We start from the raw sequence: 27,368 nt of genomic DNA, 5'->3' as shown, positions 1-27,368 counted from the left end.
ATTTTTTTTATATAAAATCTAAAATTTACAGTAAAAATTTAGTTTAGGATAATTGTTATGGATGTTTTTATGAATTTAGATTTCTAGTTATCTTAACCATTATTTTTTTTTTTTCAAAATCTGTGTTTGTATTATTTTTTATATTTTATACTATGAAAATTATAAATTAATCTCTAGACATCAATGATCCACAACCCGTCAACCCGATCCGAAACCCGTTTAATTTGGATTCGTTTCGCCGTCAGGACCGTGCCAAAACAAATCCCAACCCTCCAAACATTCTTTCTTCTTTCATCCCTGCGTCGGCGAGGCGCCCACCGATCTCTCCATCGTCTTCGTCTTCGTCTTCGTCTTCGTTTCTGAAAGGCTGTGCGGCTTCGGCAACAATCGCTCCCTTTCCACCTTGATTCGGCGTTGTTGGTGCTCCCACCTCCTCCGGCACGAATCCTGCCTGCGGGAACTTATCACTGCGAATTGAACACGGTTGAAAGAGATTTGTGTTTTCTCCATTCGATTTCTGATTTTACATGCTTATTCACGGTCTGTAGGTATGAGTTCATGGTGTAATTTCGGCTGAATTATTAGTATTACCCATTTTTAGCATCGTTTGCTGCAAGTTTCGTGCCATAGCCGCTTTTGGAGTTTTCTCGATTCACGATTAGCGGAGAAGGAAATTCTTGAGGAAGTCTGTTTCTTTTGTTTCCTTTCTTTCCCCTATTTCTTTTCCTTCGTAGTGAACGATTTTAATGTAGAAAAGGGCATTCCTTTATGTAATTTAATTTTATTTAACTAAGAAGTATTTCTCGTCAATTTCACTGCTTATAATTAGGCTCGTTTGCAAGCAATAATAGTATGTCCAATTCTGTTTTTTTTTTTTTTTTTTTTTTTTTCCATTGGCAAGGGGAATGGAAAATCTGATTGTCAATAAATTTGGAATTTTTCAGATAGCACTAAAAGTGGATACAGGATAGATCTCAATCCCACCCACTCCCTTTTCTAGATTATTTACTTGTTCATATTTAATTGCTTACACATGATAAGTATTGCAAGGATAGATTAGACAAATCCCTTGAGGAATGAAATTCCATTTCCAATGTATCAAAACACAATATTTGACATTTTAATCCACAATAATTCCTAGCTTCACGTCATTGAAATTACTTTTCTCTAGGAATGGTTCCAAATTGCTGGATATTGCTGAATATACTGTATCTTATAAAATGTTTCCAGGGAATGGATATTCTAAATACTTTTAGCCAAATAAGAATGGAGATTCAAAATAGCAGCATAGCTTGGCAAGGGCCAAAACATGATACATTTATTTGGCTATAAATTACTTTCTGAAGCTTATGCTTTTTTTTTTTTTTTTTTTTAAAAAGCTCAAAAACTGAGTTAGAAAAGGTTACCCTTTTTTTTTTGAATAATCAATTCTAGTTAGCATTGTTATCTATTTGAATGTTTTGTTTGATTGCTGTGGTAAATTATTAGGAGTTTTCCATATGAGAAGAACAAGTAATACCTATATTTTTTCATTGATTGAGAGGATTTTAGGTTTGAAGATAAGTTAACAAAAGTTGCATTGGCTGACAATTAATTGCATCCAAGTGTTGTTGATGATTGGATTTGTTTAGTTTGTTTGGTGCTGCATCAGTTTGATTGAATCTATCGTAGTCATGCAAATTTTATTATTTTGCCATTTGGTGTGGAGTGATTGAATTTTGAGGGGGACTGATGTGGACGCCTTTGTTGAACATCGCTATAGTTGGAAGCAAATTAATTACTACCTAATTAACTATTAGAAATAAATTAACTATTACCTAATTAGTAAAAAATAAATAATGACCTAATTTAACTACTGCTATAGTAGAAAACAAATAATGGCCTAATTAGCTTTTCTATTTTTGATTCCTTGTTTTCCTTTATGGTTGGCCTTTCCTAATCTTGTCACGTTTGACTCCTTATATAAGGAGTGTCATTATTAATAAAGGGAGAGGAAAAATTGAGCAATTAGGACTCTGTCTAGGATGAGTCTTCCCCCTTGAGTGATTTGGACTGTGTCTAGGACGAGTCTTTTTCCTCCTCCCTTCCCCCCTTACGTGTTGCATGACCTAGTACGGATCCGGATCTCGACCTGTGACTCGATCCTATACTCAGGACCATATCAACTTGCTCAGGACTATATCAACTTGGTATCAGAGTCGATCATGGGTGACACGAATCCTATCACATCCAAACTCGAGGCCTTCATGGAAAGATTGATGTCACAACAACAAGTTTTCATGGAGCAGATTACTTCCCGCCAACAGGGACTAGAGGAGCAGATTGCCGAGATTTCCCGTACTGTTCAAGATGTTAGACGATGACCTTTGCACACAACCCTACCAGCGCAGAGTATGGCCCTTCTAGAGGCTCAAAGGTCAGACCAGAACTACCAACTAGTGACACCATGGCTCTGCGATACTCAAAGATGGAGTTCCCTACTTATTCTGGAGAAGACGATCCGCTGAGCTGGGTTAAAGGTGCGAAAAATTCTTTACCAACCACAGGACCACAGAGGCTGACAAGGTTGGCCTTGCTACCTTCCACTTGGTAGGGGAAGTCCAACTTTGGTTTGATCAGGTAGAGCAAGAAGAGCCAGAGATGACTTGGAAGCAGTTCAGAGACCACTGTCATATCCGCTTTGGCCCGTCCCTAAGCAACAACCCTTTGGGAGAGCTAGCAAATCTGAAGCAGACAGGCTAGAAGACTACCAGCGCCAATTTCAATCTCACCTCGCTCGGAGCTCGGACCTCCGACCACAACAACAAGTTGACTTATTCACTGCAGGGCTAGTCGAAGATCTCCGTATCGACATCGAACTACAGAAGCCTGAAAACCTAGGCATTGCAATGAATATGACCAGGGCACTAGAACGGAAGCAGTGCTTCAATCAAGGTGGAGGGCTGCTGCGCACGAATTGGGGCAAGACCACAACCAAGCTCAACACCAGCAGTGGAGGCCCTCCTTTGGCGAAGACCAGGACCCCGGACACCAACAAGGAGACTCCACCTGTTTCATTTTTCAAGCGTCTGACTCGCGCTGAGATGGCAGAACGGAGAGCCAAGGATCTTTGTTTTAACTGTGATGAATCCTACTCCACGGGTCACAAGTGTAAACGCCTGTTTTGGATTGAAGTGCCTGATGATGACAGGGAAGGTGAGGAAGAGGGGGAAGTGAATTCAGAAATTTCCCTTCATGCTATTAGTGGAGTTATACCCCGCTTTCGAGCTTGGGGACAAGCTCAGTATCGAGGAGGAGTGATGATGTGGGCGCCGAGGTGGACGCCTTTGTTGTACATCGCTATAGTTGGAAGCAAATTAATTACTACCTAATTAGTTATTAGAAATAAATTAGCTATTGCCTAATTAGTAGAAAATAAATAATGATATAATTTAACTACTGCTATAGTAGAAAACAAATAATGGTCTAATTAGGTTTTCTATTTTTGATTCCTTGTTTTCCTTTATGGTTGGTCTTTCCTAATCTTGTCATGTTTGACTCCTTATATAAGGAGTGTCATTATTAATAAAGGGAGAGGAAAAATTGAGCAATTGTGACTCTGTCTAGGACGAGTCTTCCCCCTTGAGTGATTTGGACTCTGTCTAAGGCGAGTCTTTTTCCTCCTCCCTTCCCCCCTTACGTGTTGCATGACAAGTACGGATCCGGATCTCGACCTGTGACTCGATCCTATACTCGGGACCATATCAGGGACATAAGGAGTAACATAACTCAAACAATATAAGTCAGGATCAAACAGCCTTTCTTCTGAGGATAAGGGATGCCCTGCTCAAGAGCATATTGAAGTAGAAGAGAAAGGTTACATCAGTTTTCATATGCACATTACAAGAGATGACAGTATTTATGACAAGAGATTCTAGGAGAGGATGGTATCCGTGGGTTTTCATTCCGTAGAGTAGACATCATTGCAATGCATTCAAAATGATCTTCCGGTAGATATATAAGTAATTGAAATTACTGGAAATTTATTAATAACCAATGATCAATTAATTAAATGAATATCTAACTTTGTGGATGATTGAGGTGGCATAAATATCCACATTGTCCCAAACTTGCAATTGGACAATTTTAAAATTTACTACTTTTCTCGATTTCACTGTTACTGAACTAATTCTTGAAATTTTCTTGAAGGTCTGTACAGAAGTCAGAAATTTCATTTGGTGTTCCTATTGAATAGTGGATTATGGCTTCTGGATTGATAAATGCCAATCCTGTAGTGTATGAAAGAAAAGAGCGTCAAGTTCGAAGCTCACCTACCATCATCAATGAGAATGCAGAAGAGCTTATTGATCAACAGGAAATTTTTGATATCCTTGAATTTTTAAAGTGTTCCTCTTTTTTATTTATTTTGCACTTGAAAGCAACCTTATTCATTTCTTTCATTCAGTTATTTGGTCATTTGCATATATTAGCAATGTGATAGAAATATATTCTAGATGCATCTTATGATAACCTGATTCCGTTAGCATGTCACAATTTGGAAATTGTTTTTATACAATGATTCCTTGAAGAAGATTAGAGGAATTCTTAGATGTTTTTATTACAAGCATAATTTCATAAGTTTTCTTTTTTGCAAGTTTACTCAGTTTCTAGAAAATTGGAATTATAATTGAACCAGAATATTTCTGCAGACTATTTGATTTTCTAGTCTCTTACACTTGAACTGATACATCACTATTTACCAAAGAAAATATGTTCGCTCTTTGTATCAATGATAATTTTAGCAATGGGTTAGTCGTGGAATGAGTCAACAGAAACAATTAATTTTTTTTTTTTTTGCTCTTAGCTGTTCTAGTGACTCAATCAGTTGGATAAGATTGGTGTAGCAAACCCCAGTAGATACGATCTTCTCTTTTTCCCCTTCCTGTATTTTTCTCTCACAGTCATGTTATTACCTATATCATTCCTTGTCATTTATGTGGTCATTCATTCCTTATCGTGTACTTTCTCACATTCATGTTCCTTAATGGACTTAAATTATATTAGAGATATACAGGATCCGGAACACCCATACACACTGGAAGAGTTGAATGTGGTTAATGAAGATTCAATTGAAGTGAATGCTAAGCAAAATACTGTTAGGTAAATCCTAGTATAGTTAAATCTGAGTTTTATTTTGCTAGTCTTAGATTCAATTATCCAACAGGCTAATTCATGGAAAATTGTGGACCCTTCAGGGTTACTTTTACTCCAACTGTTGAGCATTGCAGTTTAGCCACTACCATCGGACTTTGTCTTCGTGTCAAACTGATGCGCAGTCTCCCTTCTCATTACAAGGTTCCTTGTTCTCGTACTAAATATATCTTTGTATAATTTGTTTGCTCCTTCACTGTTTTTTTGGGTAACAATATAGACACTGTGCCGGTTTTGATTAGACATCTGAAATAGCTGCTCCACTTGAAATGATGTAGGTGGACATAAGGGTGGCGCCTGGGACGCACTCTACTGAAGCTTCTGGTACTGAAACTAGTTTACCTTCCATTTAAATAATCTTCAGGAAAGTGTGCTTTTAATTGCTGAAACTTGTACATATTCTGTTTCTTTTTCTTCAGTAAACAAGCAGTTAAATGACAAAGAACGTGTTGCAGCAGCTTTGGAAAATCCTAATTTGATGTATATGATAAATCGATGCTTAGAATCAGCCTACTGCGACTAATGTCGTCGCTTCTCCCAGGATCATTCTGTTCGTTGTCACTTCTCACACACCACACAATTATCTACAGCTCCATTGAATTCTGCTTCAGATTTCACATACCAAAATAAATATGAGCATCCATGAATATGTATCCTATTGCTTTGCTGCTTTTTTGTGTGTAAATTTAAAGAATTTAACTTGTATTGCAAATAAACAAGACACTGTTCAATCATTTGAATAGCATACAATGCAATGTCGGAAGATAGTCTTGTGGGATCTTTGCATATTGCTGTGTTTACTTGTATTGAGCTTTCAGTTGGCCTTGGGACCGTGCGCCTCGGGGAGCAGCGAGATGGTGATGATCTCAGACCAGACGATCATCATCAGCGAGAGGGTGGAAGTAGGTGCTGACCCTGAGTAGGCTAGGCATTGCAAGGCGTGACCACAGAAGCATCTGCTGGAGTGCATGAGGTTGATCTTCACTTGTCGATGCTGTTCCCCGATTTCCACACGGTTGAGCATCCGGCTGCCAGTCATCAGACCCTCCATCACAGAGCCAAAGATCCACCCCTCGCGCCACCCTCATTCCGTCTTTTCCTCGTACCAGCACAAGATGGCGATGACAGCCTCGTTCACTGTTTGGGCATCAAGCATTATCCAATCTTCGTAAGACCCCGCTGGTTTGCAACCATTCTTCACCGTCGGCGAGCAGTCGACCATTGAGCTCCAGAAAGAATTGATTCCCTGAAGGGTTTCGAGTCCCCAAACATTCTCTCAAGGGAAGGTTTAATATTTGAAGGTTGCTAATGAACTACTCTAGTTACAAAGTTTAACGTCACTTCTTGCTCTTGCCACTAAATCTGCCATAAAGTGACCAATTTAGCTTCCTTATTAAACAGTCTAATTAATTACAACACAAACATGAATTCAGCTAATTCTTCTCACTAAAGAACAAGCTAACCATAAACATAGAATGCAAAACAGATAGGACAAGTAGGCAGTAAACGAGAACGTTTCAGTAGATCACTCCAGCAGGATTGAAGCAAAGGCAAACACAGCTTCTTCATAATGCACATTCAGATAGTAGTTAACTGCACTTCGCTTGTTGCTCTCCCAAAAATGTTGTCAGAAAGTATATAAATCTTCTTCATAATTTGTTTCTCCAAGATTGCTCACTGAGATACCTACACAGCAACAACATATGATCATTTTGGGACAGTCGTTACAGATACTAATAACAATAGTGAATAAGACAAACTCAAAACTAATAGGCAAACAACCAAGAAGAAAAACTAAATCGACACTAATCTTGTTTGTAGCATTGTCAAAAGGAAAGATTGGGTGAATAGGTAGGCAAGAGGATATTCGAACATGGAAATAATTCTAGTAACTGGAAAATCAGAGTCTTGCCTGCCAGTGTGGAATCCTGCAGAATACCATGCACTGAAGACAGTCACGAGATCACTGTTCTGCTCGATGTCACTTGATGTTGATGCTTTAAATTCATGTTCACCTGATGTTTTTTCCTTATCCTTCCCGACATTTTCTAGAATCACAAAAACCGAGTCAAAAAACATGACAACCGAGAAAAAGAACCTGAAACGTCAACTAAGACAAGTAAATTTCAATGTACTGACTGCAAAATGATAAATTTTGATTCCTAGAAGCATAATAGAGTTGATCGCAAATATTTTTGTTTGCATGAAGATGAACTTAGGAACTGTTGTTCTGCAAACTAGCAAGAGTAACATACCCCTATGCTACTAGTACTGTTGTTCTGAAGGTCAACAATTATGAATGGAATCATAAAGGACTACAAGTATCCGGTTGCAAAGAATTCAGCATCATGGGAATTGGTTTTCAGTGATATAATTTCAATACATAAAATGGGACAATTTTGTATTGAAAATGAGAATTGCCCATTTTCATATGAATTCTTCAAACTTCAACTAGAGAGACATAAAACAATATTATAAGAAGCATGAGAAGTCAATGTCTCAAGTAATCCAACATGCCAAGAATGTTAATGAGAATTAGATTTCAACTATCTTCCTACCAAATAATTAAGAGAAACCATTGTGTATATGCTTCACCATTTAATGTCAACATTTTAGTTTTAATGACACCTGCAAAATTGTTCCTACAACAAAGGTATGTGACTATCTTAAAAAGCATATTAAGTGCAAAAGAATAGGATGAACAAGAAAGTAGAGTTAAACTTTGTATTAAATAATTTTATCTACATAACAAGTGTAAGTGCTATGAAGCAAAATTGAATAACTACAATTATATATCCTTAATAAAGGAACAGAGTTTAGCAACTCAAGATAGTGTTTGAAACAAGAGAATTTATTTTAGCATAATGCAACCACCAAATTTCTCCTGCTTACCTCCACATAAAACAGAATCAAGTGAAATTTTGGATTTCACAGAACTTAATATTTGTTCGGCAGTCATCATGCCTATTTTGACAGGGGAGTCATCTGTAGGACTGATTTTCTTAAGCACATCTACGGTGCATGATGGACCAATAGAACACAAACCACTTTGAGTATGGCCTTGTCCATCTGAGTCATAGGAAACAGAAACAGAAATCTATTGAAAGAGACAAGAATCTACAAAAAAAACAAACACACAACTTATCACCTGAAAGTTGAGCTGGCGCCAGAGAAGGGCAGCCTTGAGAACAAGAATAAGAGTGTCCTGATGAAGCACAACAGCTGGCACAAGCTGCTGGAATCACCGGAACAGTGACACAATGGCGGGAACACCAGGAACAAGGATGCTGTGGGAAGTTTTCAGAAGCATGATTTGGTGGAACTTTCTCTGCTTGATATTCACCAGATTGAGCTAAATTTTGTGGATACCAATAATATGCATGCTGGAGTTGCTGGAGAACTTGTTGTCTCTTCTCCTCAAGCTCATAATACTGATTAAGGAGATCATTATACTCAATACTTCTCTGATCATTTCCATAACTAGCCTCTCCGCTAGCAACAGTGGTCTCAGAGAAATGTGGTTTCAATTCTGGGGCACATATATTTGCACATAAAGTTTCCTGAGATTGAAGAACTTCATTGGTAGATACATCCTGGTAGTAAGGCATACATGTTTCTGCCACATTGGTGATCAAATTCTCTTGGTCAACATTATGCTCTCCTTTCCTTCAAATGGAGATCAAAATGAGAGCACAGTTAGGAGCTTCAAAGGTCCCTCTATCAGAAGAACTAAAACATATACGTGGGTGTATATGTGCACGCAAAAGGCGATGAGGCTAATGTGTTTTCCGACAAGAAAGTTCTCATTGTACTAAGGTGCAGTCTGAGCAAATAGTAGAAACATAAGCTTAGCAACAGGAATAATTCTTTACTACATTACATTACGCAGCACAGGAAACTGTTAAAAGAATGGATCTACAATATTTTGGTACCAGCTTCCGGGCTCTCACAGAAAGGTGAACATAAAATGTGAAAAATATGGTGAAGAAATACTAAACAATAAGGGCAGTTCTAAAAGGGCCTTCAGTGGGGATAGTCCCAGTTCTTTAGCAGGGCACCTCAAGCCCGACCAGGTGTATTGAAGTCTGGCCAAGTCAATAGCCAACACAAGGCTCAAGATTATAGTTGCAGTCTCATTGTAGCAATTTCAACTCCTTAAATAGGTTCCTGGGCAAACGACCTAAAAGATGCTGGCAAGTAGCAGATCACCCTGAGGCCTTCATTGATCTTGCAGATCAAATGAATGATGTATAAGACATTCACAGACATCCTCCAGAGTAATGCAGGCCTACATTGATATTACCAATGTATCTTGGGTACTCACTAGAAGCTAAGCCTATAATACCCAGACTATCATCCATCTCTTTCGTACCTATGCTGGATATTGGCACCCGGCTATGTAGCACGGACACCCCTAAAAAAAAATTTTTGGGTGTGTCGGACACGGACACGACACGCAAATACGCATGTCGGACACGGCAAAAACCGTGTCGTTGACTTTTTCCAAGTTTGACCAACTAGACACGGCTAGGACACGGATGAGACACGTTTCCGGACACGTTTGGGCACAATTGTAACAAAATTAAAAATTTCGAGGGTAAAAATGAAAAATAATAAAATTACGAGGACTACTTATTAAAATGACAAAAAAACCCTAAATTACTCTCCCCACTCCTGATTCCTTTTCTCCATCGCGACAAATTGTTTCACGCCGCGAGATGCGACCATCTCCCCTGCGCTTTCGCCGCGTCGCCTGTTGCTGCTTGAAGAAGTCCGCGACAGCTCCACTGCTCGCAGAACCCAACAGCAGTTCGCCGCTGCTCGCAGAAGCCCAGCGGCTAGCGTCGCCTCTCTGCTCAACAGAAGCCAGCATCGCCGCCGCTGCTTGCAAAAGCCAGGCGTCGCGCCGTCACCTGCTCAACAGCAGCCCTCGCAGAAGCCAGCAGCAACCCGGCGCTGCTCACCGTCTCCCGCCGCTGCTCGCAACATCCCACTGTCTCCCGTCGCTGCCCTCTTTCTGCCCAGTGCCCTCTTTCTGGTAAAGTGGTAAGTTTAGTTTTTTGTTTTTTGTTTTTTCTTTTGAGATCACAAATTTGTTTTTGCTTTTGGTACGATTTCTGGTAAGTTTAACAATAGGCTCCCAATAATTTTTGGTACGATTTCTGATGAGCACCCAAAAATTTTTTTTTAGGGGTGTCCGTGCTACATAGCTCCCCAGTCCCCTGTGTTGCTTCTTATTTCTTAATTGTTATTTTCAGTTTACTTGCCTGGAAAGTTTTCAAAATGAGAGTGCACATGAGGATGTTGATGATTATTCTCCTTTGTGGAAATTTGTAACCAAGGTGGAAAAGGCAGTTGGAGGAGGAAATGTTACTTGGTCATGCAATATATGTAATAAAGTGTGCAAAGGATCATATTCAAGGGTGAAAGCACACATGTTAAAACAAAAAGGTGCTGGAATTGCAGATTGTACGGCTGTAACAATGGATCAAATGAAGCGTATGCAACAACTTATTGATGATGCAGAATTGAGAAAGAAGAATTCTAAACAAAAAGAAGTTCCGCTGCCTTCGTCATCTGCATCATCAAATATGGCTTCAAAATCCTCATTTTGTACTAGTGGTATTTTGCAAATGATGATCCAACAAAGAAGAGGAAAGGACCACTTGGCCCGCTTGAAAAATCTTTTAACTTGAATGCCAGAGATGAGCTCCACTCTGAAATTGCAAGGTTGTTTTACACTAGGGGATTATCTTTCAATATTGCTAGGAATCCTCATTATGTTCGTGCTTTCAGTTTGACTACTCAACGAACAATTCCAGGTTATCTTCCACCTGGATACAATTTATTGAGAACTTCACTTCTTCAAAAAGAAAAAGCTCATATTGGAAAGCTTTTAGAGCCAACAAAAGCTGCTTGGAAACAAAAGGGAGTTAGTATTTGTAGTGATGGGTGGTCGGATGTGCAAAGAAGACCGCTAATTAATATCATGGTTGTCTGTGAAAGTGGTCCTATGTTTTTGAAGGCGATAAATTGTGAAGGTGAGTACAAGGATAAGGCTTTCATCTCTAAGTTGCTCATTAATACCATAAATGAAGTGGGACATCAGAATGTTGTCCAAGTGGTCACCGATAATGCTCCTGTTTGCAAAGTTGCTGGGCTACTCGTTGAGGCAAAGTACCCACACATATTTTGGACTCCTTGCGTTGTGCACACATTGAATCTTGCTTTGAAGAATATTTGTGCACCGACTGACTCTCTACAAAACAAAGAAGCCTTTGATGAATGCAAGTGGATAGCAGAAGTAGCAAATGATGCTTCAATGATCAAGAATTTTATCATGAATCACAATATGAGATTATCCATGTTCAACGATAACTCAAACTTGAAGATGCTATCACTTGCGGATACTCGATTTGCTTCTACGATCATTATGCTTAAAAGGTTCAGACAAATCAAGAAATGTCTTGAAAACATGGTGATTAGTGAAAGATGGGATTTGTACAAGGAGGATGATGTAGTGAAGGCTAGAGTAGTGAAGTACAAGATATTGGATGATCAATTTTGGGAAAAAAATTGATTATATACTTGCTTTCACAAGTCCAATTTATGAGATGCTAAGGAAAGCAGACACTGATCAGCCTTGTCTTCATTTAGTTTATGAGTGGTGGGATGAAATGATAGAAAAAATGAGAGTTGCTATCTCAAAGGGGCCTCATAATGGAGATTCAAAGTTTTATGATGTTGTTCATAATATTCTAGTGGAGCGATGGAATAAAAGCAATACACCTCTTCATTAATTGGCGCATTCTTTGAATCCAAGGTAAATCTCTAAAAAATTTTAACTTTCTAAGTTTTAGCAAATTAGAAATATTAGTTTATGAATGATGTTAAACTATCAATCTTTTTATGTAGGTATTATAGCCATGAGTGGCTCCAAGAATCTCCCAATCGTCTTCCTCCTCATAGGGACATCGAAGTTTCAAGGAAAAGGAAAAAGTGCATTGAAAGATATTACTCCAATTCATCCGAACGAAGAAGTGTTAATGAGGAGTTTGCCTCTTTTTCAACTGCCATTGATGATTTTTCTGATAATGATTCAATGCGTGATCGAGGTTTGATGTCTCCAACTAAGTGGTGGGTTATCCATGGTGCTTCTACACCAACTCTTCAAAGTTTAGCTTTAAAGCTACTTGGGCACCCATCTTCTTCTTCTTGTTGTGAGAGAAATTGAAGCACCTACAATTTCATACACTCATTGAAGAGGAACAAGATAACACCACAAAGAGCGAAAGATTTGGTATATGTTCACTATAACCTTCGTCTTTTATCTAGGAGGAGTCCACATTATAATGAAGGAGAAAGTAAGATGTGAGATGTTGGAGCAGATGGGTTTGATTCCATGGACATGGAGGGTGCTGCTATCCTTGAAATTGCCAATTTGTCTCTTGATGAACTTGAATTGGAGTCGGTCTTATTTACTGATGAAGGCGGTGTTGGCGATGAGACTGATATGGATGTTTGATTTTTTTTACAGTTTTACTTGTTTATTTAAGATGTATTTGGTGTGTTGCATTTTGTTATGTTTACTTTTTGTTTATAATGGATATTATGGTTGATCTAATATGAACATGGTTTTCTATTATAGGATTTTTAATTTTTAATACGATATATATATATATATAATATTTTTTATTTTTTAATAATCGTCGTATCCTAGCCGTATCGTGTCCTATATTTTTAAAATTTTTCGTATCCCCGTATCCGTGTCGTATCCAATACGATACTCGTATCCGTATCCGTGCAACACTGGCACCCGGACACAGACAGCTAATATCTCTATTGATAGTATGTAAAATTTTCCAAAAATAGCTGTCAAACACTTAGATTTGTACCTATGTTGGATAGACTTACTTAAATCCATGTAACATTAGAAAAGCTTAAGTTGACCCATACCAATTATAACCTCACTCTCACTGCCTCCTCTAAAATAGGTAGAACCCCAAGTTATTTAAAAAGCATGCTTACTAGAGATGAAGCCAACAAACTATCATCTAAAGAAACAAATAGAACCCAATACATACCAGGAAGTCGAGGACTTCTATCACAGTCAACTACAACAGGATATGATATAGGCAACAAGATCATTCAAAGTAAGCATTCATTCTTTGAGTAAATGCAACCCAAGGCGGCTCTTCTTTTGACAAGAGGCAAATCCAAGGAAAGTGTTAGCTACAGCCTTAAACTTGCACGATTGGCTCCATTAATCCCAGGCCAAAACATGAGTTGGATCCGGTAGTGGAGATTACCATTTAGTACCTGCAAAAAAGGACCACAGATCCAAAGGGGAACCCATGAACCTAGTTTATCTCCTTCTCATTCAGAGGGAGAGATGAGGGTCCAATTTGGAGCTCAGGAGGTGATAGGGTAAACCCTAAATTGGAGATGTCCCCAAGGGAGGTAATAGTCACAAACTTAGTAATTAAGTTATTTATTTCTACCATCTATCAAAGCTTGATTTGGTATCAAAATAGGATTCTATTGAGCCCATTACTGACATCCCTAATTCATTTATGCAAGTATAATCGCCAGGCCCAGGGCAGATTCTCCTTGGAAGCTTGATTTAGTCCCTAGATTTGTCCCGCAGATGAGTAACAGTGCAGAAAATATATTCAAAATTACTTAATAAATGTGAAAACATTTGGCATGGAAGATCTCTATTAGCTTCCATGTTCTCAAAAAAAGAAAGAAATTTCAATAACAGAATCCAAGATACATCAATCAATTAACAGGATTTGGCTCTGTTATAAAATAGCAGTGCATCAATAGCAGTAGATACATTGGTTTTTTCATAGTGAAGAAAAGATTTTAACAACTTTCTTAATGATCAAAAGAAAATTAAAATAGATAACTTTTACCTAGTTGAATTCTCAGAGTGTAAAGCCTCATCGTGATTGCTTTCACTTGCATTGCTTTCATCAGCAAAAGAATGGTCAGGATAGCTTTCCTTATGCATTTTCTGACGGAGGGAGTTCAAAAGCAATAAGACATTTGCAATACTAAAAATGAAGAAAAAAAAACAGATTTGATTGATGCGTAGTTCAATACAATGATTTGGGCTCATAAGTCTGATAAAAAAAAAGAAAATAAAGAGAAAATATGAAACAATTAGAAATTCAAAAACACGACCAGATTATGCCACAATGACCTAATCTTGCCATATGCCGGAAGAACAGGATGTTCTGGAGAATAAGAGGAAATCAATTAAACTCGACAAATTTAATAAGCATCAAGCAAAGCGGAATGTGGAAATTGCAAAACAACTAGATGGTGAGATTTATGAAGAGAAGTCACAGCAAATAAGAATGAATTAGACCGGGCATATTGTTTCCCTATTGATCGAAGAACTCTCAATTTCTAGCGAGAACATCTATCGTCCTCCTCACCGTTTCTCCAAAACAAAATTTTGAGGGCCCCAATTCAACGTATAAAAAAAACGACGATAGTGGACCTTGTAAGTGGTCATGGAGCGATCGAAAGCATCGATGAGAGCAGAGTCGTCCCAAAGCTCGTGTCCCTTTCCCATCCTCTATCTTCGCACTTCAACACGTCGTCTACCTTCTGCGCGATGGAAAAGGATTTGCTTGACGGGTGAAAGAGCGGCTGGAAGCGAGGAGGCGAAGCGAGGGTTTTAGGGCTCGATGATGTGGGCGGTTTGGGAGGTCCTTTCGAGTTCACGGTTCGATAGCTTGGGCTGGATTTTTTTTAATTAATTAATTTATTTATTTTTATTATTATTATTATTATTATTTTATATGAATTAATCGATAAATTATTTTTAATAAAAGATTTATCAAAAAATATTGGACCAATGGACTGCACTTTTTAATTTTGTCGGGTGGTATGAAAATCTTTTGTGGGCATAAATTAGATATACAATGTTAACTCTAAATTTTGACAAAACTTATAATAAAAACTAGTAATTGTGTTGTGTGAGTTATGCCTCTGGATAATGTAAGGAAAGATCCGAGAGGAAGAATTGACTTATAGAAAATAAGTTTCCGATCTTTAGTTGTATGTGTAATATAATATATGAATGTATATAATACAACACTAGGGTTACTCTACTTCTTAAAAGCATAATTTAATTATTTATATTAGAATTAGGTAAGGAACCATGAAATAATACAATACTAGAGTGACATTCTAAAATCCTAACAGTAAATTACTATAACGAACCCCCTTATAAAAACTTAATTTAATATCATATTTGATCTTAGTCAAAAAATCAAAAAAATATATACTTTTTAATATCGCCGACCCAAGATATTTATAGAAGTTTCTTTGCTCACAATGTTATCAATTCTAAGATGTGAGATTAAGGAAAACTCTAGATTTTTAATTGATTAATGAGAACAAATCTCAATAATACGCCACAGCTAAGTCTTGAACTCTAGACCCCTGATTGATTAATGAAAAAAAATCTCAATAATACGCGGCAGCTAAGTCTCAAACTCTAGATCATTTTCGGTGTGAAAAGAAAAAAGGATATTAACATAATTTTATTTTAGGCTTTACCAAAATTAGTTAGTAAAGGGGTCATATTTTTAATAAAATAGTAAGATAAATTTATAAAATATATATATAACTCAATTAAAATATCAAAATAATCATGTCAATTTATAAAATATCGCCGCTATCCACTGCCCCTGTTCCATAATTTCTCTAGCATTAATAACCCTCTGTTTAGATGGAATGAGTGAATGTTCATTAATGGAAGCGAAAGGGAGGGAAAGGGAAGTAAAATATTTAGGGTACGTTTGGTACACATGTTTTCCATTTTCATTTTCTGGAAAACGCGCGTTTTCTAGAAAACAGAAAATGACTTTTTGTCATTCTCTGTTTTTCTAGAAAACGCTAGCTATTTTTTTAGAAAACAAGCACGAAAAACGCAAACCAAACACCATTTTTCAGAAAACGCGCATTTTTCAGAAAATGAAAATAGAAAACGCGCGTACCAAACGCACCCTTATATTTTCCTTTTTTTAGGAGGAAAAGAAGGTTCATTAATATAACATGGGTTACCATGTTTGAGAGGAAAGTGGGGTTAATAAAGGTTAAAAATATAAAGTTATAAAATTATATAACTTTTGTTAAAAATCTACATGTTCAAGAAAGTAACTCAGTGCATCTTGCATACAATTATTAGTTAAGACTTACACGCATTCAAATAATTATAACTAATTTGTTAAAGTCGGTGTCGATATCGACGTCGGCTTCAACGGAGTGCGAGCATCAAATAACTATATGTACGCCTTGCATTCCTTCTCCGAACAATATCGTGAACGGCGATATTTGCTTGTTTAATTTCTTTTGGGGATTTTTTGCTCCCTTTCCTTGTTTACAAATCCTTGGTCGATCAAATGAAATTGTTGTTTAAATTCTGTTGGGTGTGGCAAGTCTTTGTTGTTGAAGAATGCCAGCTGAACCGGAGAAGTTCGACGTTTGACTCACCAAGAAATCTGACGCTTCAGATGGTGGGTCGACGATCTCATCGATGTTGACGTACCAATATTGCGACAGCAGCTGCCCGGAGAGACGACAACTCCTCCGTCTGGTCCATTCAATTAAACGTCAGCCCCAACTCCAACTATGAAAATGTTGATCAAGGAGAAGAAGATGAAGATGATGCTGAAGGAGCAGACAATTGTTAGAAGAATAGGAAGAGGTAAGGTAGAATGTGAGAGTAATAATAAATCTTATTATTTATTTATATTTGTCCTAAAGACAGTATAATATATAATGTTTAAGAAGTACTTGATCAATTGACCAATTAATAAATAACATAATTATTCTGAAAATTATTCTAATAATTATAACATAATTATTAGAATAATCTTAATACTAATTTGATTTGATTTGGTGATTTGATCTAGTCAATTCTGGTGATTCTCTTTATCTTTTTTACCCCCGACAAACTTAACAAGAGATCTTTGACGTTGAGTTTGCTTGTTAACTTGTTGAAACGCTGTCTGGATAATGACTTAGTAAAGATATCAGCGATTTGATCTTTAGCAGAAATATAAGAGACGGATAACTATTGATTTGCCACACATTCACGAACAAAACGAAAATAAATTTCCATATGTTTTGTACAAACATGAAAGATTGGATTTACTGTGAGATATGTTGCTCCAATATTGTCACATCAAATTTTTAGTGCAACATTTGATGCAAGATGAAGTTCAGAGAGAAGTGATTGAAGCCAAATAATTTCAGATGTTGTATTTGTTATATCTATATATTCTGCCTTAGTGCTTGAACGAGATATCGTAGGTTGTTTTTTCAAATTCCATAAGATAAGATTTCGTCCAAAAAATATTGCATATCCACTAGTAAAGCGTCTATCTTCAGGAGAACTTGTCCAATCCGCATCACTATAGACATGTAAATCTCGAGACGATTGGCGATATAAAAGAAGACCATGTAAAATAGTACCTTTAAAATATCAAAGTATTCTTTTTACATTATCTCAATTTTGTTCAGTTGGAGTATGCATAAATTGGCAAGCACAATTTACTGTAAAAGTAATATCAAGGCGTGTGATAGTGACATATTGTAAGGCTCTAACAATGCTTCGATAAATCTGTGGATCAGACAGAGCAGGAGAGGATGAAGTTGGAGAGTTGTTTATAGCAATTGGTGTAAAGGCTGGACGTGCTACATCAATTTTGGCTCTTTGAAGAAATCCAGTAATATATTTGCTCTGAGAGAGAATATAATCATCCTCATGTGGAATAAGCTTAATACCAAGAAAAAAAACGAGCAATGCCCAAATCTCGAGTAGGAAATTCTTGATTGAGAAATTTAATAAAGTTGTGATACCCTTATGATTATTGCCGGTTATCAGGATGTCATCCACATAAATAAGAAAAAATATCATATATTTATTATTATATTTATGAAATAAAGACGAGTCAATTTTTTATCTAAAAAATTCTTGAGCTTGTAACCAATTAGATAATCAATGAAACCATGCACAAGGAGCTTATCGAAGACCATATAAGGATTTCTTAAGTTGGCAAACATGAAACGGGAATTGTGGATAAATGAATCCAGGTGGTTACTCCATAACTATAATTTTCTCAAGATGGCCATGAAGAAATGCATTCGAAATGTCCAATTGGCGTACAAGCCAATTAGAACTAACAGTTATTAATAATAATAGTCTAACAGATATAATTTTGATGACTGGGCTAAAAGTGTCATTGAAGTCAATACCTGGTTGTTGACTAAATCCTTTGGCTCGAGTCAAGCTTTGTGTCATTCAAGAGAACCATTAGTTCGATGCTTAAGACGGAATATATATTTAGAGCCCACGACATTCATTGAGAGAGTGCGTGGAACTAAACTCCATGTTCCATTACGAAGAAGTGTATCAAATTCTGTAGCCATTGCACTATGCTAATTTGGATCCTTGCTTGTTTGTGTAAAATAAGTTGGTTCAATAGATTTTGAAAAGATCAATAGAGCTCGTGGAAGAGGATATCAAGTTGCATTTGGTGGGCAACATTCATAAATGTCACTAACGGGAAGCATGCGACAAGGAGCATTATCATCTGAATCACTTGTTGATGGCGATGAGGAAGTAGGCTGACATGGTGATATAGATAATGGACTTGCATTATCCAAGGATCCAGAACTAGAGAGCATATTATCTTTGACCGGTGAGGCTTCCAAGATTAGAGCAGCAACTTGAGGTGATTTTGATGGTATAGGAGAGTTATTAGAGAGCTCCGGAGCAGGACCTAAGATATCATCACTTCTGACAATATTAGGTGGCATTAAGAAGGTGCCACTTGTATCTGAAGAAGAGATTGAAGAAGTTACTGGAAAAGGGAATAGAGACTCATTAAAAGTAACATGTCGTGAAATATAAATTCGTCCTATTGGTGCATGCAAGGCACGATAATCATGGTGCAAATTGCTATAACCAAGGAAAACACATTGTAGTGAATGAGAGTCAAGTTTGTGTTTAGAATAGAGGTGTAACTATGGATAACATGCACAACCAAAAATTTGAAAGAAACTGTAATCAGGGATTTGATTATAAAGTTTTTCAAAAGGACACTTATGATTGAGCAATGGAGTAAGAAGTCGATTTATGAGATATACTGCAGTGTTAACAGCTTCATCCCAAAATTTACACGAAATCGATGCATGATGAAGAAGAGCTAAGGCAGTTTCAACTATATGTCTATGTTTTCTCTCAACATAACCATTTTGTTTCGGAGTGTGAGGACAAGAAACTCGATGAACAATTTCACAAGAGATAAAACGACGATGGAGAGCTTGATATTCGCCTTCTCAATCAGAATGAAAAGAGAGTATTTTGTTATTAAAATATCGTTCAACTTGAATTTAAAACTTATAGAATATATCAAATAAATCATATTTCCTTCTCATAGGATAGAGCCAAGTATATTTACTAAAATGATCAATGAAGGTAACATAATATTAGAAATCTTGATTAGATAAAATAGGTACAAGGCCCCAAACATCAGAATGAATTATTTTAAGCGAAAAATTAGAAACATGATCGGATGAAGAGAAGGGTAACTTATGACTTTTAGATTTCATGCCGGTCTTACATGAATGAGATGGAGAGGGCCCTACATGAATGAGATGGAGAGGAGGTAATGGAAGTAGGTAAACCATATCTATTGATAATTGATTGAACAATGTGAAGGGAAGGATGACCAAGTCGAGCATGTCAAGCTGGTTTATTTGTGCGTTCACTAACAAAAACTTTGATTGAAGAACTTTAAAGTAGTCGTCTTTATTTATGAATACAAAAAAAGGGTTAATGAAAATAAAGAGTACAAAGTCTTATATAGAAAATTATCAGAAAACCTAAACCCTAAATTAAAAAAGTAAAAGACTAAATTACCCTCAAGGCTATAAACAAATAATTCTAATTATGTAATCTAACATCCCCCCTTAAACTCACGATGTTACAGCCAGAAGCATTGAGAGTTTGTCAGATAAAAATCAAAAGCACGGAGCGGAATGAGCCTGGGTAAACATATCAGCTATCTGCAGTGAGGAAGGAATAAAAGGCAATGTGATAGTGTCAATTTGTAGATGATGACGAGTGAAATGATAATCTATCTCAATATGCTTCATTCTCTCATAAAAACTGTATTGCGCGCAATCTGAATGACACTTTGATTATCACAATGAAGAGTAGTAGGTTTCTGAAAAAAAATTCTCATATCTACAAGCAACCAATGTAGTCAAACAACCTCACAAGTAGTGGTAGTCATGGCTGTTGGCTGATACTCGAAATATCGTACCGGTTCCCCTGTATAAAAATTTTGTACAAGTCCTGAACCATTTCTAACAACCTATTATGTTCTTTAGAAATTAAATTAGGAATCGCAAGCGGAACTTAATATTATTGATTCCAAATTTAACTTATCTGTTCTTAAAGGTTTAGACTTGGATCGCAAACGATACTTAACATTATTGATCCAAATCCACCCATATTACAAATTCAATTAAATATTAATTTCAGAGATTGGCTTCCAGGTTAAACATGACAAGGCACTAGGCCTTCTTGGGTATGGGAGCATCCACCACTTCCTAGACAAAGTCTTTCAACGAAATTTAATATTTAATTTCCTTATAGTAACTCTAGGTTTAACCAAAAGGAACAATCGAATCACAAGATCGAAAAAAAAAATAAAAGAACACAAACTTGAATCACAAATTTGAAACCTAGAACCATATACCTCTTGTGTTTGGTATTTCAAAATCTATACAAAGAAAACTAGTATGATGCAGAATAGAATTACTAGTTATACCTTTCTTTGTAAGCAACAACCTCTTGATCTTCTATCATATTCCTCTTCTTATCTCGGACGTCGTGTGGGCGACGATCTACCGAGACGAGAACCACCTAAGCTTCCTTCTTTTCCAAGCAAGTTTTGGCCACCACAAGAACTCCAAGAGAAGATGAGGTTCGACCACCACCATCAAGCTCCAAGGGATGCTAGAAACAAAGCCTCCTATCTCTCCTTCTTCCTCTAACAAAATCTGGCCACCAACCAAAACCCTTGAGATGAAGATGCCGCCGGCCAAGGAAGAAGAATAGGAGATAGAGAGGAAGAGAGGGGCCGACCACCAACCAAAGAAGATATCTTGTTATGAGGTGAGACACCTCTACCCTCTCTTTTATATTCCTTGGTCTTGGCAAATAAGGAAAGTTTTATTAAAACTTCCTTATTCTCTTTGCCAATGAAAGAAAAGTTTAATAAAATTTCCCTTTCAAACTATATATGGTCGGCCACCTTAATCCCTCCAAACAAGTTTTAAATACAAAATTAAAACTTTCTAATTTGTTTCCGAAAATTTTTAAATAAAAATTTCTCTTTTGAAAATTTCCTTCATGGTTGGTCATAAAAGGAAACTTTTATAAATTAAAATCTCTCTATTAAAACATGTGGATGATTTACAAAAAGGAAAGTTTTCTCTAAAATTAAAATCTTTCTTTCAATCTACAAATAAGGAAAGATATCAAATCTTTTCTTAATCTTTTGTAGAAACTATAAAAAAAATATTTAATTTTAAAACTCTCTTTTAAATCATGAGGATGGTTACAAAAAAGGAAAGTTTTATCAAAAATTAAAATCTTCCTTTTAACTACGAATAAGAAAAGATATCAAACCTTTCACTTAATCTTTTGTAGAAAACTATAAAAGGAAATATTTAAATTTTAAACTCTCTTTTAAAACCATGACTTCCACATAAGAAAGATTTTAAAAAATAAAAAACCTTTTAATTTATTGTGGCCGGCCACACCAAGCTTGGGTTCAAGCTAGGGCCGGCCAACTAATGAAATCAACTCACCTTGGTTTGGCCGACCCTAGCTTGGGCTCCAAGCTAGGCTTGGTCGACCACCTTAAGGTGGGTATGGGTGAGTATAATACTTTATAAATAAGAGGCTACGATAGGGACCGAGAGGAGGAATTGATTTTGGTCTCCCGATGAAATTAAGCTTCCCGTGTTCACCCCCGAACACCCAACTTAATTTCATCAATAATAATTCATACCACTAAAGAATTATTATTGAACTACCGTACCAATCCCAAATTATATTTTGGGCTTCCTCTTATCATGACTGTGTTAGTCTCCTTGTGTTTAAGATATAAAATGTCCACTAATTAAATGAGTTACTGACAACTCACTTAATTAATATCTAGCTCCAAGAGTAGTACCACTCAACCTTGTCGTCATGTCGGACTAAGTCCACCTGTAGGGTTTACATGACAATCCTTATGAGCTCCTCTTGGGGGCATCATCAACCTATATTACTATGACACAGTTTCCTTCTATAATCAACAACACACACTATAAATAATATCATTTCCCAACTTATCGGGCATATTGATTTATCGAAATAAATCGCACCCATTGATAAGTCAAAGAAATAAATGTTAGATATATGTGCTTGTTATTATATCAGGATTAAGAGTACACACTTTCACAATAACAAAGGTCTTGTTCTTTTATTTAGTTAGTATAAAAAGAACTTACCTTAAATGGTCCTACTCAATACACTCAAAGTGTACTAGTGTAATTTTATAGTTAAGATAAACTAATACCAAATTACACTACGACTATTCCACTAGTTTATTCCTTTTCATCTTAGCCGTGAGCTACTGTTTATAATTTATAAGAAATTGATAATATGATTTTCTGTGTGTGACACCACACACCATGTTATCTACAATATAAATTAATTGAACAACTACACTTAGCATATAAATATAGACATTTGACCAATGTGATTCTTTATTTATAAAATAAATGTTTATACAAAAGCTAGTCTTTTAGTATACACTCCAACAATGACACGATACTCAGCTTATGTGGAAAATATCGAAATAACATCTTGCTTCTTACTTTTCCAAGAGATAAGAGAATCTCCAAGAAAAATACAGAAGTAGTGGTCGACTTATGATCCATAAGATCACCCGCTCAATCAGCATCAGAGTATGCACAAAGCTCTAATGAGGAAGTAGAAGGAAATAAGAGACTCTGAAACTGAGTTCCCCGAAGATACCGAAGAGTGCGAAGAACAGCAACCCAATGAACTGTGATGGGTGCAGTGACAAACTGACTAACCACATGTACAACATACGTAATATCAGGACGAGTCACAGTGAGATAAACTAAGCTTCCCACAACTATACGGTAGAGGTTATGATTTGGCAAAGGAGAACCATCTGATGGAGAGTACCTAGCATTAGTCTCAAGGGGAGAATCAACTACCCTATTGTCAGTGAGACGTGCACGCTCAAATAGATCAACTATGTACTTTGACTGAGACAAGAGATAACCTTTAGGTGAAGAGGCGATCTCAATCCTCAAAAAATAGTGCAGTAAACCCAAGTCTTTCATAGCGAAACAACGAGCTAATTCAAACTTCAAAGACTCAGTTCCATCAAAATCATCACTAGTAATTATCATATCATTCATATATAAAGATAAAAGTATACGACATGCACGTGTGCACTTGATAAATAAAGCTGAATCATGATTACTGGGATGAAAACTAAGCGAGGTAACCACCGTTGAGAACTTGTCAAACTAAGCACGCGGTGCTTGTTTGAGTCCATTGAGAGCTTTGCGAAGCCTGCAAACCACACCAGATCGGTGAGCAACTCCAAGAGAAGGCACCATATGTTGGATCATGACGCACGTGAGAGGGGGGGGGGGGGGGTGAATCACGTGGTTTTGAAAAACACTTCTTTTCGATTTTTAAAACACGAGTGTACGCAGCGGAAAGTAAATACGAAAAGCAACACCAAAAATAACACAGGAGGTTTTTACTTGGTTCGGAGCCTTCGACGACTCCTACTCCAAGGCCCAGGTCCCGCGGACCTATCGATGGACAATCCACTAAAAACCTCTTCCGGTACCCCCAGAAGAAAGAAACGAGTACAATAAGAATGAAGCCAAGTGCAACACACCGCACTTGTCTTTTATAATAATTAAGTACAATAAAGGAAATTTTACCAACACTTTTAAGGATAAAAAGATGAAGTACTTCGTGTTGATGTCTATCTGCCAGGCGTGATCGGAACTCCTCGGAGCAATCGTCGAGCACAGCAGCTTCGTAGCAGGAGTCCAGAGCAGTCGGAAAGTCGTTTGGATACGTTGAAGCACGTATGAGGGTTCTATGTTTGAAGCTTGCTCAACCCCTCCTTTTATAGCCCTTTGGAGGAGTCTCCAGAGCTTATCAGATCCTGAAAATTCGGATCAGATGAGGAGAGTTCGAATCTGGCTGATCCCAGGCGCGTCCAACTACTTGTTTGAAACAGTAATCTTCCGAGGGCCATAACTTTTGACTCCGAACTCAGAATCAAGCTCTGTCAGTTGCTACGCGTGCAAAAATCGAAGCTCTACATTTGTATCTACAACATAGAGTTATAAAAATATATGCATAAACAGTTTATATAGATTTATGATTTAGGTCCTGTCTTCCCGAGACCAAAACCTAGTCAAGGTCTCAATTTAGGGATCCAAAATGGACCTAAGCTGGACCGACGCCTACTGTCCCTTAACTGGGACGCGTCCTCACAGTCACTCTCCTCTAGTGACTTACCTTTACTTACCTCTTGTCAGACATCCGGTCAGCCCGTCGACCTGTCTGGACTTCATGCCAGCTATCTAGTCGGCCCGTTGACCTAGCTGGACTTCGTGCCAGCTATCTAGTCAGCCCGTCGACCTAGCTGGGCTTCATGCTAGCTATCCGGTCGGCCCGTCGACCTAGCTGGGCTTCGTGTCAGATATTCGGTCAGTCCGTCGACCTATCTAAACTTCGCACCAGCTATCCGGTCTGCCCATCGACCTAGCTAGATTTCTCCTGCACACTCAATCAAAGTGTTAGATTACAACAAACCTAACTTAACTTACTTTGTCATTCATCAAAACCTGAGTTAGACTGTTAGTGCTAACCACACCAACACCATATACACTTCTTCTTGAAGATCGTCATTCAAGAAAGCATTTTTGACATCCATCTGAGATATCTTCTATTGACGAACAGAGGCAACAACAATTAACATACGAACAATGGTCATTTTAGCAATAGGGGCAAAAGTTTCCTCATAATCCATGTCATACTCCTGAGAGTAACCTTTAGCAACAAGACGAGCTTTGTACCGTTCGATAGAACCATCAAATTAAGTTTTGATCTTATAGACTCAACGAGAACCAATGACATGTTTCCCTAGTAGTAGAGATACCAAATCCCAAGTATGAGTATGATGTAGAGCAGTTAATTACTCGTCCATAGCAATCTACCAAAGAGGATTACCAACAACTTCTCTATAGGACAAAGGTTCAGAAAAATGATGAATAGAGGCAACAAAAGAGGCAAAGGAAGTAGAATAACTGTTGGTGCAATATCCCTTAGGTCAAGGTTGACTGGTTTGACCAAGCTTGAGTCTTGGTCATAGTTTCGATGTTTGACAATACATGTAGACACATGGACAATGCAGGTGCAATTGTTCATATGGGGAGATTCTGATCAGGGACTGATCAGTGTGAATGAAGAAGAGTCAAGTAGGTATACCTAACTGGAAGGAAACCCTGGTGAGTGAAGCCAGGTGAAAGTCCTAGTGAGTGAAGCTAGGCAGTATGGAAATCCTGGTGAGTGAAGCCAGGTGAAAGTCCTAGTGAGTGAAGCTAGGCAGATTGAAAACCCTAGTGAGTGAAGCTAGGTAAAAGTCCGAGTAGGTCAAGAGAGTGACCGGATACTTGGCATGAAAGAAAAGTCCAAGTGGGTCAAAGGGATTGACCGGACACTTGGTGAGGGAGTCCTAGCAGGTCAAGGGAGTGACTAGATGTTAGGCATGACGTACCAACAGGTTAAGGTTGACCGGATGTTGGTTTGGGAGTTTTGGGACTTGGTTTTGGGCAAAAACCAAGTGTTGGATTGATCAGTGGATCGATCCAGACCTTTACCAGCGAACAGAAAGCTTTTGGATCGATCCAGAGGTCTCAATCGATCAATGGATCGATTGGGACGCTGCTGCTTCGCACGATAAGCGCTGGATCGATCCGTGGATCGATCCAGGTGTTTTTTCCAGAGCACAGAGGTGCTCTGGATCGATCCGTGGATCGATCCAAAGCCTCCCCGATCGATTGGGAAAAATCGAATCGATCGGGATCCGACCGTTGAGTCGTATTTGAGCCGCAGGCGAGCGTTGTCTTCGGCACTTCTTCACCAATTCATTTCAGATCTTCACCATCTCCTCCACAGCTCTTCTCAAGCTCGAGATCGCCAGTTCTTGAAGGTTCTTGGAGGCTCTTCCAAGTCAAGAGGCGGATCAAAGCAAGAAGAAGAAACTAGGGTTAGGGTTTGTGCACTCATTGTAAGCTTGTAAGCTTGTATTTCTTTACTACCCTTTCTTCTTCTTGTATTGAGTCTTGTAGGGCTTCTCCGCCCTTGATAGTTACCATAAAGGAGAGTTTCATTAGTGGAGGGTGTGTGTGTTGGTGTGGATCCTTGGACTAGTCACCTCTTGTGATGTGGATACCAAGTAAACCAACCGTGTTAGCGTTGTGTGATTTGTTTCTGTATTTTTCGCTGCACATCTTCGAAGAAACAAGCAACGCCGAACAACGGGCACGCGATGAGCTATTCACCCCCCCCCCTCTAGCTACTTTTGGTCCTAACAAGTGGTATCAGAGAGAGGCCGCTCTTCACCAGAATCATCGCCGGAAGGGGCAAACAAAACAAGCAAAGCTAGAGGGCGAAGAAGTTGGAGCAAATTCATCAAAGTCAAAGAAATCAAAAGGCTCAACTTCAAGATGCAATTCCAAGATGGACTTGGATTTGACACAAGGGTGTCTCCACCATACACATCCACAAGCTTCGATTCTTGGAGATCAAGAATCGAAAATTTCTTGATGATGGAGATAGAGCAATGGTTTGCTCTCTCATGGAAGGATTTGAAGCTCCAACAAACTCCAAGGGCAAGCCTCTCAAGAAAAGCAAATGGAGTCAAGAGCAAGTTCAAAGGAGCAAGGCAAACGATAAAGTGACCAAGCTTTTGGTCAACTTATTGCCAAGCAATATTTTGGCTCAAGTTAGAGAATTCAAG

At 37.8% G+C, this 27,368-nt stretch overlaps 2 protein-coding genes across 5 annotated transcripts; one reads left to right on the top strand and one right to left on the bottom strand.

The window, feature by feature from the left end:
* Window positions 1–269: 269 nt before the first annotated feature.
* LOC121989111 (protein AE7-like) lies at window positions 270–5,976 on the top strand. 4 transcript variants are annotated; one of them, XM_042542958.1, is made up of 6 exons: window positions 270–483; window positions 4,199–4,364; window positions 5,039–5,139; window positions 5,235–5,334; window positions 5,469–5,514; window positions 5,610–5,976. In XM_042542958.1, the coding sequence occupies exons 2-6, from the start codon at window positions 4,278–4,280 to the stop codon at window positions 5,711–5,713; spliced, it is 438 nt and encodes a 145-aa protein (XP_042398892.1). In that variant the 5' UTR covers window positions 270–483; window positions 4,199–4,277; the 3' UTR covers window positions 5,714–5,976. The 4 variants fall into 4 exon arrangements, with proteins under 4 accessions (XP_042398892.1, XP_042398891.1, XP_042398890.1 ...); XM_042542957.1 differs by having other exon boundaries at window positions 4,189–4,364; XM_042542956.1 differs by having other exon boundaries at window positions 271–483; window positions 5,034–5,139.
* A 587-nt stretch (window positions 5,977–6,563) lies between these two features.
* Window positions 6,564–14,931, bottom strand: LOC121989110. The gene is made up of 6 exons (XM_042542954.1): window positions 14,702–14,931; window positions 14,109–14,209; window positions 8,339–8,856; window positions 8,083–8,259; window positions 7,103–7,238; window positions 6,564–6,876 (listed from the first exon to the last, which is right to left on the bottom strand). Exons 1-6 carry the CDS (start codon window positions 14,774–14,776, stop codon window positions 6,840–6,842), a joined length of 1,044 nt encoding a protein of 347 aa, XP_042398888.1. The 5' UTR covers window positions 14,777–14,931; the 3' UTR covers window positions 6,564–6,839.
* Between the last annotated feature and the right edge of the window lie 12,437 nt (window positions 14,932–27,368).

Source organism: Zingiber officinale, chromosome 6B (genome assembly GCF_018446385.1).
Source record: "Zingiber officinale cultivar Zhangliang chromosome 6B, Zo_v1.1, whole genome shotgun sequence".
NCBI classification, from domain to species: domain Eukaryota; kingdom Viridiplantae; phylum Streptophyta; class Magnoliopsida; order Zingiberales; family Zingiberaceae; genus Zingiber; species Zingiber officinale.
Note: the sequence above shows the minus strand (reverse complement) of the source record. Positions and strands in the feature narration are given on the sequence as shown.

Coding starts and splice junctions, on each gene's coding strand:
- LOC121989111 (XM_042542956.1), top strand. CDS start 4,241: ATGGCTTCTGGATTGATAAATGCCAATCCTGTAGTGTATGAAAGAAAA. Junction 5,140..5,234: donor GCTAAGCAAAATACTGTTAG/GTAAATCCTAGT, acceptor TGGACCCTTCAG/GGTTACTTTTACTCCAACTG. Junction 5,335..5,468: donor GTCTCCCTTCTCATTACAAG/GTTCCTTGTTCT, acceptor GAAATGATGTAG/GTGGACATAAGGGTGGCGCC.
- LOC121989110 (XM_042542954.1), bottom strand. CDS start 14,776: ATGGGAAAGGGACACGAGCTTTGGGACGACTCTGCTCTCATCGATGCT. Junction 14,210..14,701: donor GCTCCATGACCACTTACAAG/GTCCACTATCGT, acceptor TCCCTCCGTCAG/AAAATGCATAAGGAAAGCTA. Junction 8,260..8,338: donor GGCGCCAGCTCAACTTTCAG/GTGATAAGTTGT, acceptor CCTATGACTCAG/ATGGACAAGGCCATACTCAA.